Here is a 17,208-nt window from a genome sequence, read left to right as displayed (position 1 = left end):
TATATAATGCCAGCCAGCGAAAGTGAAAGAAAAAGAATCTAGTTTAGGTTTTTCTAAAATGTGGTAAAATATAAATGTATTGACCTGAAATGTTCTGGTAGTAACCACAGTGTTCTTCCTTTGTCCGTACTAAGAATTATGGGCCAGGTCCACATGTGGGTTAACCCATCTGATGTTCAAATTCATCTCCCAATTTTCCATCATCAAGATAATTCCATTTTTAGAACTTATCTTACCTGGTGGCATAGTTCTTCCCACTGCCTCTGTAGAAGCTCTATGCGTTCATTAAGAATGGAGATATCATCAGCACTGATATAGGCAGAAAGGGTGTCCTTCAGCAGGGTCAACTGGGTCAAGTCATCTGTCCAGTTCCCAACTGCATTTTCTAATTCCTAAATAAAAAAAACAAACCTGAATAACCATGGACATCTCCTGCCAATGATTTCTGAAGTGTTTTTGAATCCCCTCTTGATAGAATTTCCTTTGTATAGCCGTCAATTTGAATATCTAACTTGGGATCTAGAGGCATATCATGGCAATATTACAGATTTGGTTCCAGACTGCTGAAATAAAGTATATATCACAATAAAGTGAGTCACAAATTTTTTGGTTTCCCAGTGCATATAAAAGTTATGTTTACACTATGCTATTGTGTATAAAATGTGCAATAGCATATGTCTAAAAAAACCAATGTACATACCTTAATTTAAAAATACTTTATTGCTAAAAAATGCTAATGATCATCTGAGGCCTCAGCAAGTCATAATCTTCTTGCTGGTGGAAGGTCTTGGCTCAATGTGAAAGGCCGTTGACTGATCCAGTGGTGATTGATGAAGGCTAGGGTGGCTCTGGCAATTTCTTAAAATAAGACAATGAAGTTTAAGCAGCATTGATGACTCTTCCTTTTACAAAAGGTTTCCTTGTAGCATGTGATGCTGTTTGAGAGCATTATACTCACAGAACTTTTTTCAAAATTTGAGTCATCCTCTCAAACCCTACTGCTACTTTATCAACTAAGTTTATGTAATACTTGAAATCCTTTGTTGTCATTTCAACAATAGCCACAGAATTTTTACCAGAAGTAGATTCCATTTCAAGAAGCCACTTTCTTGTTGACGGCCATACCACCCTAAACGTGCCCAATCTCGTCTGATCTCAGAAGAAACCACTTTTTTTATTGATCCATAAGAAGCAACTCCTTATCCATTCAAGTTTTATCATGAGATTGCAGAAACTCAATCACATCTTCAGGCTCCATTTCCAATTCTAGTTCTCTTGCTGTTTCCACCTCATCTGGAGTTACTCCCTCCACCACTGAAGTCTTGAACCCCCTCAAAGTCATCCACAACAGCTGGAATCAACTTCTTCCAAACTCCTGTTAATGTTGACATTTTGACCTCCTCCCATGAATCATGAATGTTGCTTTTGTGAAAATAAAATTTATTTTTAATTTTTGAGGGTACATAGTAGGTGTACATATATATGGGGTATATGATATATTTTAATAGATGATAGCAAGGTAAATGCGGTATTCATCACCTGAAGCATTTATCCTTTGTGTTACAAACAATCCAATTATACCCTTTTGTTTATTTAAAAATGTATGATTAAACTCTTACTGACTATATTCACCTTGTTGTTCTATCAAATACTAGATCTTATTCTTTCTATTTTTTGTAACCATTAACCATCCTCATCACCCCTGCAGCCCCCATGTACCCTCCCAAGCTCTGGTAACCATCTTTCTACTCTCTATCTCCATGAGTTCACCTGTTTTAATTTTTAACTCCCACACATAAGTGAAAACATGTTGAATGACAGTGGTGAAAGTGGACATCCTTGTTGTGTTCCAGATCTTAGAGGAAAGGCTTTCAGTTTTTCCTTATTCAGTATGATGCTAGCTGTGGATCTGCCATATATGGCTTTTATTATGTTGAGCTATGTTTCTTCTATGCTCAGTTTTTTGAGGGTTTTTATCAGGAAAGGTTGAATTTTATCAAATGCTTTTCAGCATCAGTAGAAATGATCATATAACTTTTGTCTTTCATTCTATTGATCTGATGTACACATTGATTGATTTGAGAATGTTCAACCATCATTACATCCGTGGGATAAATTCCACTTGGTCATGATGAATAATCTTTTTAGTGCACAGTTAAATTCAGTTTGCTAGTATTTTAATGAATATTTTTACATAAATGTTCATCAGAGATACTGTTCTATAATTTTCCTTTTTTTTTTTGATGTGTCTTTGTCTGGTTTTGTTATCAGGGTAATAGTAGCCTTGTAGAATGAGTTTGGAAGTATTAAAAAACATAAGACCCAATGATCTGTTGCCTACAAGAAACACACTTCATCTGTAAAGACAGACATAGACTGAAAATAAAGGGATGGAAAACGACCTTCTATGCAAATGAAAAGCAAAAAGGGCAGGAATAGCTATACTTATGTCAGACAAAATAGGTTTCAAGACAAAAACTATAAAAAGACACAAAGAAGGTCATTATATGGTGAAAAAGCGGTTAGTTCAGCCAGAGGATATAACAGAAGTTATAACATTTATAAATATATATACATCCAACACTGCACCACCCAGATAAATATATAATATATATTTATTTTTCAGAATAGATTGAGTAGGATTGGTATTAGTTCTTCTTTAAATGTTTGGTAAAATTCAGTAGTGAAGCCATCAGGTCCTGGGCTTCTTTTTATTATGGCTTCAATCTTGTTACTTGCTATTGGTCTGCTTTTGGATTTCTTCATGGTTCAATCTTGGCAGGTTGTATGTCTCTAGGAAATCATCCATTTCTTCTAGGTTTCCCAATTTATTGGCATATAGTTGCTCATAATAGCCACTAAAGATCCTTTAAATTTCTGTGGTATTGGTTGTAATGTCTCCTTTTTCATTTAGATCTTCTCTCTTTTTCTTAGTCTGGCTAATGGTTTGTCAATTTGTTTATCTTTTCAAAAAATAAACTTCATTTTATTGATCTTTTGTATTGTTTTCTTCATTTCCATTTCATTTATTTCTGCTTTAAGCTCTATTATTTCTTCTACCAACTTTGAGTTTGGTTTGCTCTTGCTTTTCTAATTCTTTAAGATGCATTGTTAGGTTATTTATTTGAAGTTTTTCTTCTTTTTTGATGTAGGTGCTTGTATCTATAAACTTCCATCTTAGTACTGCTTTCACTGTATTACGTAGGTTTTGGTATGTTGTGTTTCCATTATCATTTCTTTCAAGAAATTTGTCTATTTCCTTTTTAACCTCTTCATTGACTCACTGGTCATTCAGAAACATATAGTTTAATTTCTATGTGTTTGTATAGTTTCCAAAATTCCTTTTGCTGTTGATTTCTAGTTTTATTCCGTTATGATCAGAGAAGATACTTGATATAATTTCACTTTTGTTTGAATGTTTTAAGACTTGTTTTGTGGCCTAACATATAGTCTATCCTTGAGAATGATCCATGTGCTGGGGAGAAGAATGTGTATTTTGTAGCTGTTGGATGAATGTTCTGTAAATATCTATTAGGTCCATTTGGTCTGTAGTGCAGATTAACTCCAGTGCTTTTTTGTTTATTTTCTGTCTGGATGATCTGTCCAATGCTAAAAGTGGGGTGTTGAAGACTGCAGCTATTATTGTATTTGGGTCTAATGTCTCTCTTTAGCTCCAATAATATTTGCTTTATATACCTGGATACATGAGCATATATAGTGACAGATAACCAAGGAAAAAAATTAAATGTATATTATTATTATTTGAGACAGGGTCTCAGTCTGTCACCCAGGCTGGAGTGCAGTGGTGTGATCTTGGCTCGCTGCAACATCCACTTCCTGGGTTCAAGTGATTCTCCCACTGCAGCCTCCCAAGTAGCTGGAACTACAGGAGCACACCATCATGTCCGACTAATTTTTTTGTTTTTTTAGTAGGGATGGGGTTTCGCCATGTTGACCAGGCTGTTCTCAAACATATAAATATATATTATATATTTATCTGGGTGGTCCAGTGTTGGATGTATACATATTTACAAATGTTATAACTTCTGTTATATCCTCTGGCCGAATTAACCCCTTTTTCATCATATAATGACCTTCTTTGTGTCTTTTTATAGTTTTTGTCTTGAAATCTATTTTGTCTGATATAAGTATAGCTATTCCTGCCCTTTTTGCTTTCTATTTGCATAGAATATCATTTTCCATCCCTTTATTTTCAGTCTATGTGTGTCTTTACAGATGAAGTGTGTTTCTTGTAGGCAACAGATCATTGGGTCTTATGTTTTTTTTAATCCATTCAGTCACTCAATGTCTTTTGAGTTTAGTTCTTTTATATTAAATGTTGTTATTGATAAGTAAGGACTTAGTAATGCCATTTTATTATTTGTTTTTAACTGGTTGTTTATATGGTCTTCTCCCCCTTCCTTCCTTCCTGTCTTCCATTCAGTGAAGGTGATTTCGCTGTTGGTATGTTTTAATCTGTTGCTTTTTATTTTTTGTGTATCCACTGAATGTTTTCAGACTTGAGGTTACCATGATGTTTTCAAATAATATCTTAATACACATTATTTTAAACTGAAGACAACTTAATACTGATTGCATAAATGAGCAAACTAACAAACAAGCAAAAAGAAAACTAGTAAAAATCTACACTTTAACTTTGTCAGCTCACTGCAACCTTTGCCTCCCAGATTCAAGCAATTCTCGTGCTTCAGCCTCCTGAGTAGCTGGGACTACAGGCGCATGCTGCTAACCACTTGGTTAACTTTTTTAATTTTGTTAGAGACAGGGTTTCACCATGTTGACCAAGCTGGTCTCAAAGTCCTGGCCTCAAGTGATCCACCTTGACCTCCTAAAGTGCTGGGATTACAGGTGTGAGCCACCATGCCCAGCCATGTTTTTTCTTATTTATATCTTATCATACTTGTCTATATATTGAAAAGTTGTTGTAGTTACTATTTTTGATCAGCTCATCTTTTCATCTTTCTACTTAAGATATAGTTTATACAGGTGAGGCGCGGTGGCTCACGCCTGTAATCCCAGCACTCTGGGGGGCCGAGATGGGCGGATCATGAGGTCAGGAGATTGAAACCATCCTGACTAACATGCTGAAACCCTGTCTCTACTAAGAAAATACAAAAAATTAGCCAGGCATGGTGGCAGGTGCCTATAGTCCCAGCTACTCGGGAGGCTGAGGCAAGAGAATGGCATGAACCCGGGAGGCAGAGCTTGCAGTGAGCCAAGATCCTGCCACTGCACTCCAGCCTGGGTGGCAGAGTGAGACTCCGTCTCGGAAAAAAAAAAAAAAAAAAAAGATATAGCTTATACAACACAATTGCAATGTTATAATATTCTGTGTTTTTCTGTGTATTTACTATTACCAGTGAGTTCTGCACTTTCACATGCTTTCTTATCGCTCATTAACATTCTTTTCTTTCATATTGAAGAACTCCCTTTAGTATTTCTTGTAGGTCAGGTCTGATGTTAATGAAATCCCTTAGCTTTTGTTTGATTGAAAAAGTCTATTTTTCCTTCATGACTGAAAGATGTTTTCACTGGGTATACTATTCTAGGGTAAAAGGTTTTTTTCTTCAGCACCTTAAAAATGTCACTCACTTTCTGCTGTTCGGTAAGGTTTCCACTGAAGAGTCTGCTGCCAGATGTACTGAAGCTCCATTTTATGTTATTTGTTTCTTTTCTCTTGTTGCTTTTAGGATCCTTTCTTTATTTTTGACCTTTGGAAGTTTAATTATTAAATGCCTTAAGGTAATCTTCTTTGGGTTAAAACCACTTGATGTTCTATAACCTTCTTGTACTTGGATATTGGTATCTTTCTCTAGGTTTGGCAAGTTCTCTGCTATCCCTTTGAATAAACTTTCTACCCCCATCTCTCTTTCTATCTCCTTTTGAAGGCCAATAAGTCTCAGATTTGCCCTTTTGAAGCTATTTTCTAGATCCTGTAGGCATGTTTCACTGTTTTTTATTCTTATTCATTTGTCTCCTCTGACTGTGTAGCTTACTTCAACCTCATGAATTCTTTCCTCTGCTTGATCAGTTCTGCTATTAAGAGACTCTGATGCATTCTTCCATATGTCAATTACATTTTTCAACTTCAGAATGTCTGCTTGATTCCTTTTAATTATTTCAATTTCTTTGTTAAATTTATTTGATATGATTCTGAATTCAATCTCTGTGTTATCTTAAATTTCTTTTTTTTTTTTTTTTTTTTTTTTTTTTTTGAGACACAGTCTTGCTCCGTCACCCAGGCTGGATTGCAGTGATGCAATCTCAGCTCAATACAACCTCTGCCTCCTGGGTTCAAGCGATTCTCATGCCTCAGCCTCCTGAGCAGCTTGGATTACATGCATGTGCCACCATGCTTGGCTAATTTTTGTATTTTCAGTAGAGACAGGGCTTCTCCATGTTGGCCAGGCTGGTCTCGAACTCTTGACCTCAGGTGATCCACCCACTTTGGCCTCCCAAAGTTCTGAGATTACAGGTGTGAGCCACTGCACCCAGCCCAAAAGAGCTATTTTGAATTATCTGTCTGAAAGGTCGCATATATCTGTCTCTCCAGGATTGGTCCCTGGTGTCTTATTTATTGGTGTTTGTTGGGTTAGGTCATATTTTTCTGGATGGTTTTGATGCTTGCAGATGTTTGCTGGTATCTTGCTACTGAAGAATTAGGTATTTATTGTAGTTGTAGTCAGGACTTGTTTGTATTTACCCTTCTTGGGAAGGTTTTCCAGGTATTCGAAGGGACTTGGGTGTTGTGACCTAAATTTTTAGTCACTGCAGTCAAATCTGCATTAGGGGGCACCCCAAGCCCACTAACACTGTGGTTCTTGCAGACTGATAGAGGAACCACCTTGGTGGTCTTGGATAAGATCTGGAAGAATTATCTGGATTACCAGGCAGAAATTCATGTTCTCTTTCCTTATTTTCTCCCAAACAAACAGAGTCTTTTTCTCTGTGCTGAGTTGCCTGGTACTGGGGGGCAGGAGAGTTACAAGTACCCCTGTGGATCCCCCACCACTACTGGAACTGTACTGGGTTAGGCCTGAGGCCAGCACAGCACTGACTCTCTCCCAAGGCCCACTGTAACCACTACTTGGCTACTGCCTATGTTTGGTCAAAGCCCTAGGAGTCTACAATCAGCAGGTGAAGGAGCCATACAGGCTTGTGTTCTTCTCTTCAGGGCAGTGAGTTCCCCCTGGCCCCAGGTGGTCCAGAGATGCCAGGGCTTGGAGTTGGAAACCTTAGAAATCTACCTGGTGCTCTTTTCTACTGCAGATAAGCTTGTACTGAAACCATAAGAAAAAGTCCTTTCCACTTTTCCCTTCCCTGTCCCAGGCTGAGAAGTCCCTCCCCACGTCCGCTGCCACAACAGAACCATGGGGAATACTGCCAGGCCATTGCTGATGTTTACATTAGGCCCAAGGGCTCTTCAACTCAGCCTGTGGTAAACGCTGCCAGGCCTGGAACTTACCCTTCAGAGGAGTGGGCTCCCCTCTGGCCCAAGGTAGATCCAGAAATGCCACCTGAGGGCCAAGGCCTGGAATTGAGTACCCTTGGAGCCTCTTTGGTGCTCTTCCCTGTTGTTGCTATGCTGGTACCTAAGTTACAAGACAAAGTCCCCTTTGTTCTTGCCTCTCTTTTTCGTAAGCAGAAGAGGACTCTCTTCATAGCCACCACAGCTGTGAATGTGCTAGGTCACACTTGAAGCCAGCATGTCTCCAAATCTGACCCAAGGCCCACAGTGTGTACTATCTGGTTACACTGCTGATTATTCAGGGCCCATGGGCTCTTTAGTCAGCCGGTGATAGGTCTTGCCAGGACTAGGTCCTTCCCTTCAATGCAGCAGGTTCTCTTCTGGCCAAGGGTGTGTCTAGAAATGTCTGGAAACTAGGGCATGGAATGAAGGCTTCACGACTGTGCCCAGTGCCCTATCTTACTGTAATTGAGTTGGTATCCAAGTTGCAAATCAAAGTCCTCTTTACTCTTTCCTCTTTTCTCAAGCAGAAGGAAGGGGTGTCTTTTGGAGCTGCAAGCTGTGTTGCCTGGGGTTGGGGGAGGATTGGCACAACAACTCCTTTAGCTGTCTTGCTGGTGTGTCACTGGGTCATGTACCCCCAAGTCCACTGGCTCCAAGCCCAGTACAGCACTAGGACCCGCCTAGGAGTGTAGTGCTTGTGGCCTAGACAGCCTTTCAAATTTATGTAGGACCCCAGAGCATTTTAGCCCATGATGGCAAGTGCTTGTCAAAACTCAGATTCTGTTGGCTGGGATGGGAGCTTCCCCTTTGGCTAGGTCTTGTGTAAATGCTTCCTCCGTGGGCATCAGCTGAGTTCTGCCTGGTATTGGCAGCACTGAGCTCCAATGCAATGCAGAGCAATTGCTGGGCTCTCCTTCCTCGATATGCACAGATTCTCTCTCCGTGCCATGTGGCTGCTGTTGGGGCATAGAAAAGAAGAAGTGGTGTGGGCAATTCAAGGTTGCCTTTCCTACCCTCTTCATTGCCTCTTTCTGTAGTATGAAGTTGAAAACCAGGTAATGTGATTGCTCACCTGATTTTTTATTCTTATGAAGGCGCTTTCTTATGTAGATAGTTGTTACATTTGGTGTTCCTGCAGGGAGAACAGTCAGTGGAGAATTCTATTCAGCCATCTTGCTCTGCTTCCTCAGGTCAAATCACGAATGTTCTTATTGCCATCTGCAATGATGAATCCTTTCCATGGGATTTTCCATTTACTTTGCCCAGATCCATCATAGGAATCACTCTCTATGGCAGCTATAGCCTCACAAAGTGTATTTCTTAAATAATAAGACTTGGAAGTTGAAATTATTCCTTGATCCACGGGCTACAGGATAGATATTGTGCTAGCAGGCATGAAGACAACATTAGTCTTGTACATCTCCATCTCCATCAGATATCTAGGGTGACTGTGCATTATTAAGAAGCGGTAATACTTTGAAAGAAAGCCTTTTTTTTCTGAGCAGTGGGTCTCAGAAGTGGGCTTAAAATATCAGTAAAACTGTACTGTAAACAGATATGGTGCCATCTGGGTTTTGTTGTTCTATTTATAGAGCACAGGTAGATTTAGCAAAATTCTTAAAGGCCTTAGGATTTCCAGAATGGTAAATGAACATTGACTTTAAGTCACCAGCTCCATTTGCCCCTAACAAGAGAGTTAGCCTTTTCTCTGAAGCTTTCGAGCCAGGCATTGACTTCTTTTAAGCTATAAAAGTTCTCAGTGGCATCTTCTTCCAACATAGGGCTGTTTGATCTACCTCCAGCCTGGGCAACAAGAACAAAACTCTGTCAGGAAGGGGAGAGGAGGGGAGGGGAGGGGAGAAGGAAGGAAGGATAAAAGGAAAGACGGAAAGAAAGAGGGAAGGAAGGAAAGAGGAAAGAAGGGAGGGAGGGAGGGAGGGTAGCCACTTCCATCAATGATCTTAGCTAGATCTTCTGCATAACTTACTGCAGCTTCTACATCAGCACTTGCTGCTTCACCTTGCACTTTTATGTTATGGAGATGGTTTCTTTCCTTAAAACTCATGAACCAACCTCTGCCCACTTCCAACTTTTCTTCTGCAGTTACTTCTCCTCTCTCAGCCTTCACAGAATTAAAGGGAGTTATGACCTTGCTCCGGATTAGGCTTTGGCTTAAAGGAATGTTGTGGCTGGTTGGATCTTTTATTCAGACCACTCAAAGTTTCTCTGTATCAGCAATAAGGATGTTTTGCTTTCTTCTCATCCACGCATTTACTGGAGTATCATTCTCTAATTTCCTTTCAGAACTTTTCCTTTGCATTCACAACCTGGCTGTTTGTGGCATAAGAGGCCTAGCTTTTGGCCTATTCCAGCTTTTGACATGTCTTCCTCACTAAGCTTAATCATTTCTACCTTTTGATTTAAAGTGAGAGACATGAGATTTTTTTCAATTGAACACTTAGAGGCCACTGTATTAATTGGCCTAATTTCAATATTGTTGTGTCTCAGCAAATAAGGAGGCCAGAAGAGAAGGAGAGAGATTGGGAACATTGTTGGTGGAGCAATCAGAACACATGCTACATTTATGAATTAAATTTGCTGACTTCTATGGGCACAGTGTGTGGTGCCACTAATTACAATAGTACCATCAAAGATCACACTGATTGTAGATCACTGTAACAAATATAACAGTAAAGAAAAAGTTTGGAATATTGTGAGAATTACCAAAATTATGAAGACATATAAAGTGAGCACATGCTGTTGGAAAAATGGTGCTGGTAGACTTGTTCTATGCAGCAATGCCACAACCTTCAATTTGTTAAAAAACAAAACAAAACAAAACAAAAAAACAAAACAAACAAAAAAAACCCAAAAAACAAAACATAGTATCTGTGAAACACATTAAAACAAAGTGCAATAAAATGAAGTTTGCCCGTATTTCATTTGCTTCCACATAATTTGATAAATTGCTAAGTCCTTCTGATAAAGTATGATTGCTTGCAGAATCTTTCTGCCATCTACTTATCATTTTATTGATTTAAAAATTTTTTCCTAAATTGAAGTTTAATCACTGTATTGATCTTCTTTACTTTAGACTGACTTCATAAACCTCTAACTTATCCTTTCTTTTTGTCCTGAATTGCTGATCACACTGATGAAATATTTTTAAAAACAGACACCTAAATTTAACTTTCATTTTCAAACACTATAGAGTTGCTACATTCTGTGATCTATACTTACAATGTAATAGCTGAGAAGATCTCTTGCTGTTACTACTCAATTTAAAACAATGCACTGAATACATTTTCTGCAGGATCAGACATTTCTTTAAGTTACTAAAAAAAGATTATGTACTCTGTCTTTTAGGGGAATGATTTAAGAAAAAAAATTCATATAGCAATATTTGAATGAGTTGACATTAGTTTTTACAATATTTTGACCAATTACCAGTTTTGCAATTTGCAGAACCAGCTGTTGTTTTTAGATTCCAGCTAGTTTTGTGTATAAATAGAGTATTTCGTGTGCCTTTTCCCCTCCCTTTATGTGTCTTTACACGGTAGAAAGGTTTCCAAAGGCAATGGCAATTAGCGGTGCTGTCTGAGGCTAACTTCCCAAGCAATTTAGGCAAACAAGATTTTAGCCTGAATTTTCCAGGTAATTGCCTTGTTTTGCTGCTAAGGGCAGTTTGGGGAAGAGTAGCAGGACTAGACTAAAATATGTTTTTTAAATCTACACACTCAATAGCAGCGTGTGTTTGTAACTGTCATGTTTTTTGGGAGATAAAAAATGACGCCCCATGGCAACAGTATTTGGCTGAAAGACCAAACCATCTAGGTTAATTAAATATGCGACATTTCTGCTAATACTCCTAAACATATTCAATTGTTATACCACTGGAAAGATTTTCCACTTTTCACACCAATTTCTACCTCCCCAACACGAGCATCAGATTTGTATACGGATTTAAAAAAAAATACATAACAACATCACCACCAAAAACCAACTGTTTCAGATGCACAGTATACCAACCCATTAAACGAGTCAGTGTGGCAAAAATATAGCCTGTAGATACAGGCAACCCAGATATTTACTGACTTTGAAAAGTTATTAAATTTCCAGAAGCCTCAGTTTTCCCATCTGAAAAGGGGCAATAATAAATGTTTTCACGAGCTTGTGTTAATGCCAACTGAGATAACACCAATATAGTCACAGCCCCTAATAAATGCCCATTCCTGCTTTGCGAAGTTTTCTTTAATAATTTTTATTTTATTTATTTTTTTAGAGACAGGGTCTCACTCTGTCAGCCAGGCTGGATGCAGTGGTGTGATCATAGCTCACTGCAGCCTCAGATTCCTAAGTGATCCTCCTGCCTCAGCCTCCCCAGTAGCTAGGACTACAACAAGCACCACCACTCTGGTTAATTTTCAAATTTCTTTAGATATGGGGTCTTGCCATATTGCCCAGGCTGATCTTGAACTGCTGGTCTCAAATGATCTGTTTGCCTTGGCCTCCCGAAGTGCTGGGATTACAGGCTTGATCCACCACACCCGGCTTCTTTAATTATTTTTAATAAATTTATCATCACAGGTTTAAAATGTGCTTTTTAATCTTTGTAACCATTGCATACTTCTGAATGTAACAGCTCAGGATAGTACTCTTTCATTTTCCATCCATGACGTAAAATATACTACCTTTTAATTTTCCTAAATCTGCCTTTTTCAAGTTTCAAATAATATCCTTAGATTTTACAACCGAAGAAAAAATTCTTATAGCCACACTATTCATGATTTCTAGAGCTCTTTAACAATTATCATCTCTTAAATGCTTAGGATTTCTTTGCCAAAGTGAGGCAGGGAATTTCTAATTAAAACCTAAGTCATTTAACTATATGCGAATTTTTAACAGAATTACCCTAGAGCAATAATTTGCAAATGACTGGGGAACATAAGGGCATGTTTAATTTGAAAGAAAAACATTTTTAAAGGTACTTTTGATATGATCAGCCTATTGCTCAGCAAAGAACTGCTGTTTGGACATTTCACTTGGCTACAAAGATGTGAAAGGCATGAATCTTATAGCCACTGAATTGTGTTGGTCTCTGTGAGCTCATAATCCAGGGAGTGGTCTGTATTAGCTACTGACTTGCTTCCAAGTACCATTTGAAGTGTTGATCATAATCTTTAAGTACTTAGAGCCCTGAGCAATTTAGGGATTGTGTGTCTCTATGCAGTCACTGAGATAAGCTATTTTTCCCCCTTTCCTTGCATAATGGTCTAGAGGGCAGGGTGTGTTCTTTGGAGGGCCACTGTCTGCAGATTTTCCAGGCTGTTGATCCTTTTTTTTTTTTTTCCCTTCTTGTAGACTAGATTCTTCTGGTAGAATGACTCCCCAGTGTGGATGTTTTAAAAAGATGACTTTATTGCTCTTGACTCAGCTTTTAAATATCTTTTAATGTGTTTTAAATTTTCATTTGCTTCCTTGGAGTAATCCATAAACTAGTCTATAATTTCATCAACTGCAATAAATCAGCAATACAAGGTTCACATGAGTTGCCTGCCCTTATGTCATATACTAGGATCTTGTATCTGCATGTAGATAACCTAAGAGTTTGACTGGATTATGGCCCCAAAGACATTATTCCAGCAGAGGCACACAGATAGGTGACGGTGAAAATGTCAGTTCAGTAATTTACCTTGCAACGCATTTGTTCTGCATGGAGCTCTTCATGGTGATCTGGTAGAGACTGGGAAAGCTTCTTTTTGAAAGTTCGTAGTTTCTCCAGGGAATCTGCTATTCCTTTCTCACATTTTTCCCAGTCCTATCATGGGAATAAAAACAAATAGCATAGATGTTTTTGATGTAGGAAATTGGAGGGAAAAAGAAAAGAAACACTCTTCTTCATTCCCAGAGAAAGAATGAAAGTTACACTGATGGCCGAGTGTGTGGCTCACGCCTGTAATGCCAGCACTTTGGGAGGCCGAGGCGGGTGGATCACTCAAGGTCAGGAGTTTGTAACCAGCCTGGCCAACATGGTGAAACCTTGTCTCTACTAAAAACACAAAAATTAGCGGGGCATGGTGGCAGGCTCCTATAATCCCAGCTACTCGGAAGGCTGAGGCAGGAGAATTGCTTGAACCCAGGAGGCAGAAGTTGCAGTGAGCCAAGATCACACCACTGCACTCCAGCCTAGATGACAGAGCAAGACTCTGTTCTAAAAAAAAAAAAAAAAAAAGAAAAGCAGAAAAAAAGAAAGTTGCGCTGATGAACAATATGAAGGTATGCCCACACTCATTGCCAGGGGAGGCAACATGCTGTTGTCATCAGAAGAGCTGAGTTCAAAACTGACTCTGTTACTGATTATCTGTGTGGCTTTAAGCAGATAATGCTCTATGTTTCCATTTTCACTATGAAAATGGAAAAAATACAAACTCTCCATATTTATTGGAGCCCAAAGGAAGCAATGAGTGTCAAGGCATCAAGCACAATGACCAGAATATGATGGGTACCCAAAAATGTTATCTGAATCCACATCTATCTGCAGAGGTAGGACTATAATCTCAGTACCTTGTCTCTTTCTTAACCCCATCCATAACTACATCCAATGTCTACCCTTTCCCAAATGTACTATAAGGGATTACAAAAAAGAGGATACAGAATGTCTTACAGAAAGAGAAACACACACTACAAAAGCATGGCATTTTTGACTGGCTTTATCTTGTTCATGCTGAAACATACGTAGCAAAGGATTAAATGTGTAATATATAAAAACCCATGTAAATTAAGATGTAGAAGAAGAGAGATAATGCACAATTTAAGAAACCTATCTCTAATATGCAAAGTAGTGGTAAGTGCTCTGGAGAGGAATAGTCCAGGGCAGGTGGTAGAGATTGGCAGTATAGAATGAGGTAGATCTCTGTGTACTGACAAAATAAAACATCTATTGTGTGGTTATGTTTTGAAAGGTTACACAGCAAACTGGTAACAATGGTTACCTCTTGAGAATATAGGAGAATTTGGATGGTACAATAAAGGAAATTTCATTTTTTACTCTGCATAGTTCAATTATTACCTAATTTTTAAAAATCAGACACATGTAATTTTTTTGTAATAAAAAAGTAGAATTTTAAAAAATGGCAGGAACCACAGCAGAGCTTGATCTTTTTTATAGCACCTTATCTATACATTAACTCATATCCAGTGTCTTAGTGCCAGTGAAAATTAAATTGAACTAAACAAGTCTCCTTCATGTTGTCCAACACTGCCCATTTGTCAAACTCTCCAGTCCAGGCCTTCCCGCTCCCCACTCATCTCCCCAGTGGCCACTCCATACACCGTGAATTACAGAATTCCAAAGCAAGACAACTAGAATCATGGCTAGAATCATTTTTAGTCGTCAATATGGTGTCAAATCACGTTCCATCTTCCTTCACAATATCTCTTTCATTATTATCAGTCTTCTTATCTGGATTCTTTCTACTTCTCTCCTGACACCTTAGTTTGAGCATAACAACCCAGAGGTGTTATTACCACAACTATTTTCTGGAAGCAGTGTTGACTAAAGTGCTCCTTTACTCAAAATGTCTTTATTCAAAAACTGAACTGAGAATTTGGCACAAGTCTCATTTCTCCTTAAAATTCCTTCATAGAACTTCTTAGAGTGCATAACCACATTCCCTCTTCCCAATTACCAGAAAAAAAAAATCCTTAAAAAACACACAAAAAAATTGTCTATCAGGGACAGAGTTGTTCAAATTCTCCTTTGTTTTAAAATATCTTTATGTTCCCAGGCTACAATTAGCTTATCAATGCTAACCATAGTGAAGGTAGACAAAAAGATTCTCTTTCTGCTTAAACAACATTCTCAATAAAACTATCAAACACCCTGAAATGGATCAACATACGGTTGATAAAAATTTATTGATCTAAAAGAGATACGATCATCACAGTTGCTGTGACCCACACCCATAATCCTAGCACTTTGGGAGGCCAAGGAAGGGCAGATCACTTGAAGCCAGGAGTTCGAGACCAGCCTGGCCAACATGGTGAAAACCCATCTCTACCAAAAATACAAAAATTAGCCAGGCGTGGTGGCATGCACCTGTAATCTCAGCTACTTGAGAGGCTGATGCCTGAGAATCACTTGAACCCAGAAGAGTGGAGGTTGCAATTAGCCAAGATTGTACCACAGCACTCCAGCCTGGGTGACAGAGTGAGACTCTGTGTCAAAAAAAAAAAAAAGAAAGAAAGATAAAAAAGATCAGCTTCTTACTTTTCAGAACAAAATTAAGAGATGATAGTGAAAAAGGTGAATGAACATACAGAGCATGGAATTATAATGCCTATATTTGGCATACTTACTGTATTAAAAGCTAAATATAGATAAGTATTATAGCTGGGTAAAAAATACACTAAAATGAGGCTATATAAACTTCAAAATTCAGATTCATAAATTCCTTCTTAGGCAAACAGGATGTAGTGTTAACAGTCAAAATAAAATAAACTTTAACAAGAAGAGAAGAGGGATTCCTCTTTCCAAGGATGACTTAGATTCTAAATCTATAACCAAGTCCTTTTATGACATGAATTATAAGGAAATAACTTAATGTCATGAGCCTGAAAATATCTATTAAAGTGGATGTTTTCTACACCAACAGACAGACAAGAAAAGCAAATGTAGTGACTCAGACATCAGGCCTTATTAAGTCTTGGAAACATCTCCAAAAATCACATCACAAATTAAAAAAAATATATGATTAACATGTTCTCTACAGGATGAGTTACAATGTTTTAAATCCTTTCCTAAAAGCAAAAGGAAGAAAATGAACCCAGCATATTACATTACTGATGAAATTGTGCTGTGTGCAAATAACAGTTCTTTATAGATGTTCAGTGGCTTTTCTGATGGATTGCTTACTACACAGAAGGCAATATATTATTAAATAAAATTCAATAGAATAAATCCAATGGGTATGTACACACACTTTAAGCATTAAAAAAACGCAAAATCTTTTCTATTAACCTTAGTCATTACCTTTGATCCAAACATGTGACAGGCCAAATTGAGTAGATACCCTCATTGAAGTGTTGGTGATTATCAACATATACAGCATTTAGGTGTCCTTACTTTTAAAGATCGTAATAACATTAACTATAATAATCACTATCATTCATTTAGTGCTCAGTATGAGCCAGGTAAGGTACCACATGATTCACTATGATTATTTCATTAAGTCCTCACAATGGCCACATGGAGGTGGTGAAATTATATACCCACTCTACAGATGAGGAAACTAAGGCTTAGATAGGATAAGTTAACCAGGTCACTTGGTTTACCATGATTTTAACTTGACATTGTCTTATTTTAGAGGCCCTGTCCTTTTTAAACTGCTCATTTAATTATGCATTATACATGCAATTGGAGAGTGAGAGAGAAAAGTAAATTGTGGGAGGTCCATATAAATCTACATTTTCCAAAACTTACTGTGTGATCAGTATGTGATCTGTATCCAACTAAGGGCTTAATACACCTCTTGGAGATTTTATCTCATGGCAACTTGCTTGGATCAGCTAAGATAAATCAAGAGTATCTTTCTGGATTGGTTTTTCCCTTCCATAAAAGAAGAGATACCAATCTTAAAAACCATTTTAGAGTCTCAGATTAGGGAGTGGAACCTACCCTTTGAATTTCTGTATGGATTTATAAAGTCATCACATGG

General features: G+C 38.0%; 1 protein-coding gene across 1 annotated transcript in view; it reads right to left on the bottom strand.

Moving 5' to 3' along the window:
• The window catches only part of LOC116463154 (nesprin-1-like), a 532,795-nt gene that overhangs the window by 74,969 nt on the left and 440,618 nt on the right, over window positions 1–17,208 (bottom strand). Inside the window, exons 126-127 of the mRNA XM_058434482.1 lie at window positions 13,185–13,310; window positions 237–392 (exon numbers count right to left, since the gene is read on the bottom strand). Coding sequence (XP_058290465.1) covers window positions 237–392; window positions 13,185–13,310 — 282 coding nt within the window. The remainder of the gene's footprint in view (window positions 1–236; window positions 393–13,184; window positions 13,311–17,208) is intronic.

Source organism: Hylobates moloch, unplaced genomic scaffold, assembly GCF_009828535.3.
Source record: "Hylobates moloch isolate HMO894 unplaced genomic scaffold, HMol_V3 SCAFFOLD_28, whole genome shotgun sequence".
In the NCBI taxonomy this organism is placed as follows: domain Eukaryota; kingdom Metazoa; phylum Chordata; class Mammalia; order Primates; family Hylobatidae; genus Hylobates; species Hylobates moloch.
Note: the sequence above shows the minus strand (reverse complement) of the source record. Positions and strands in the feature narration are given on the sequence as shown.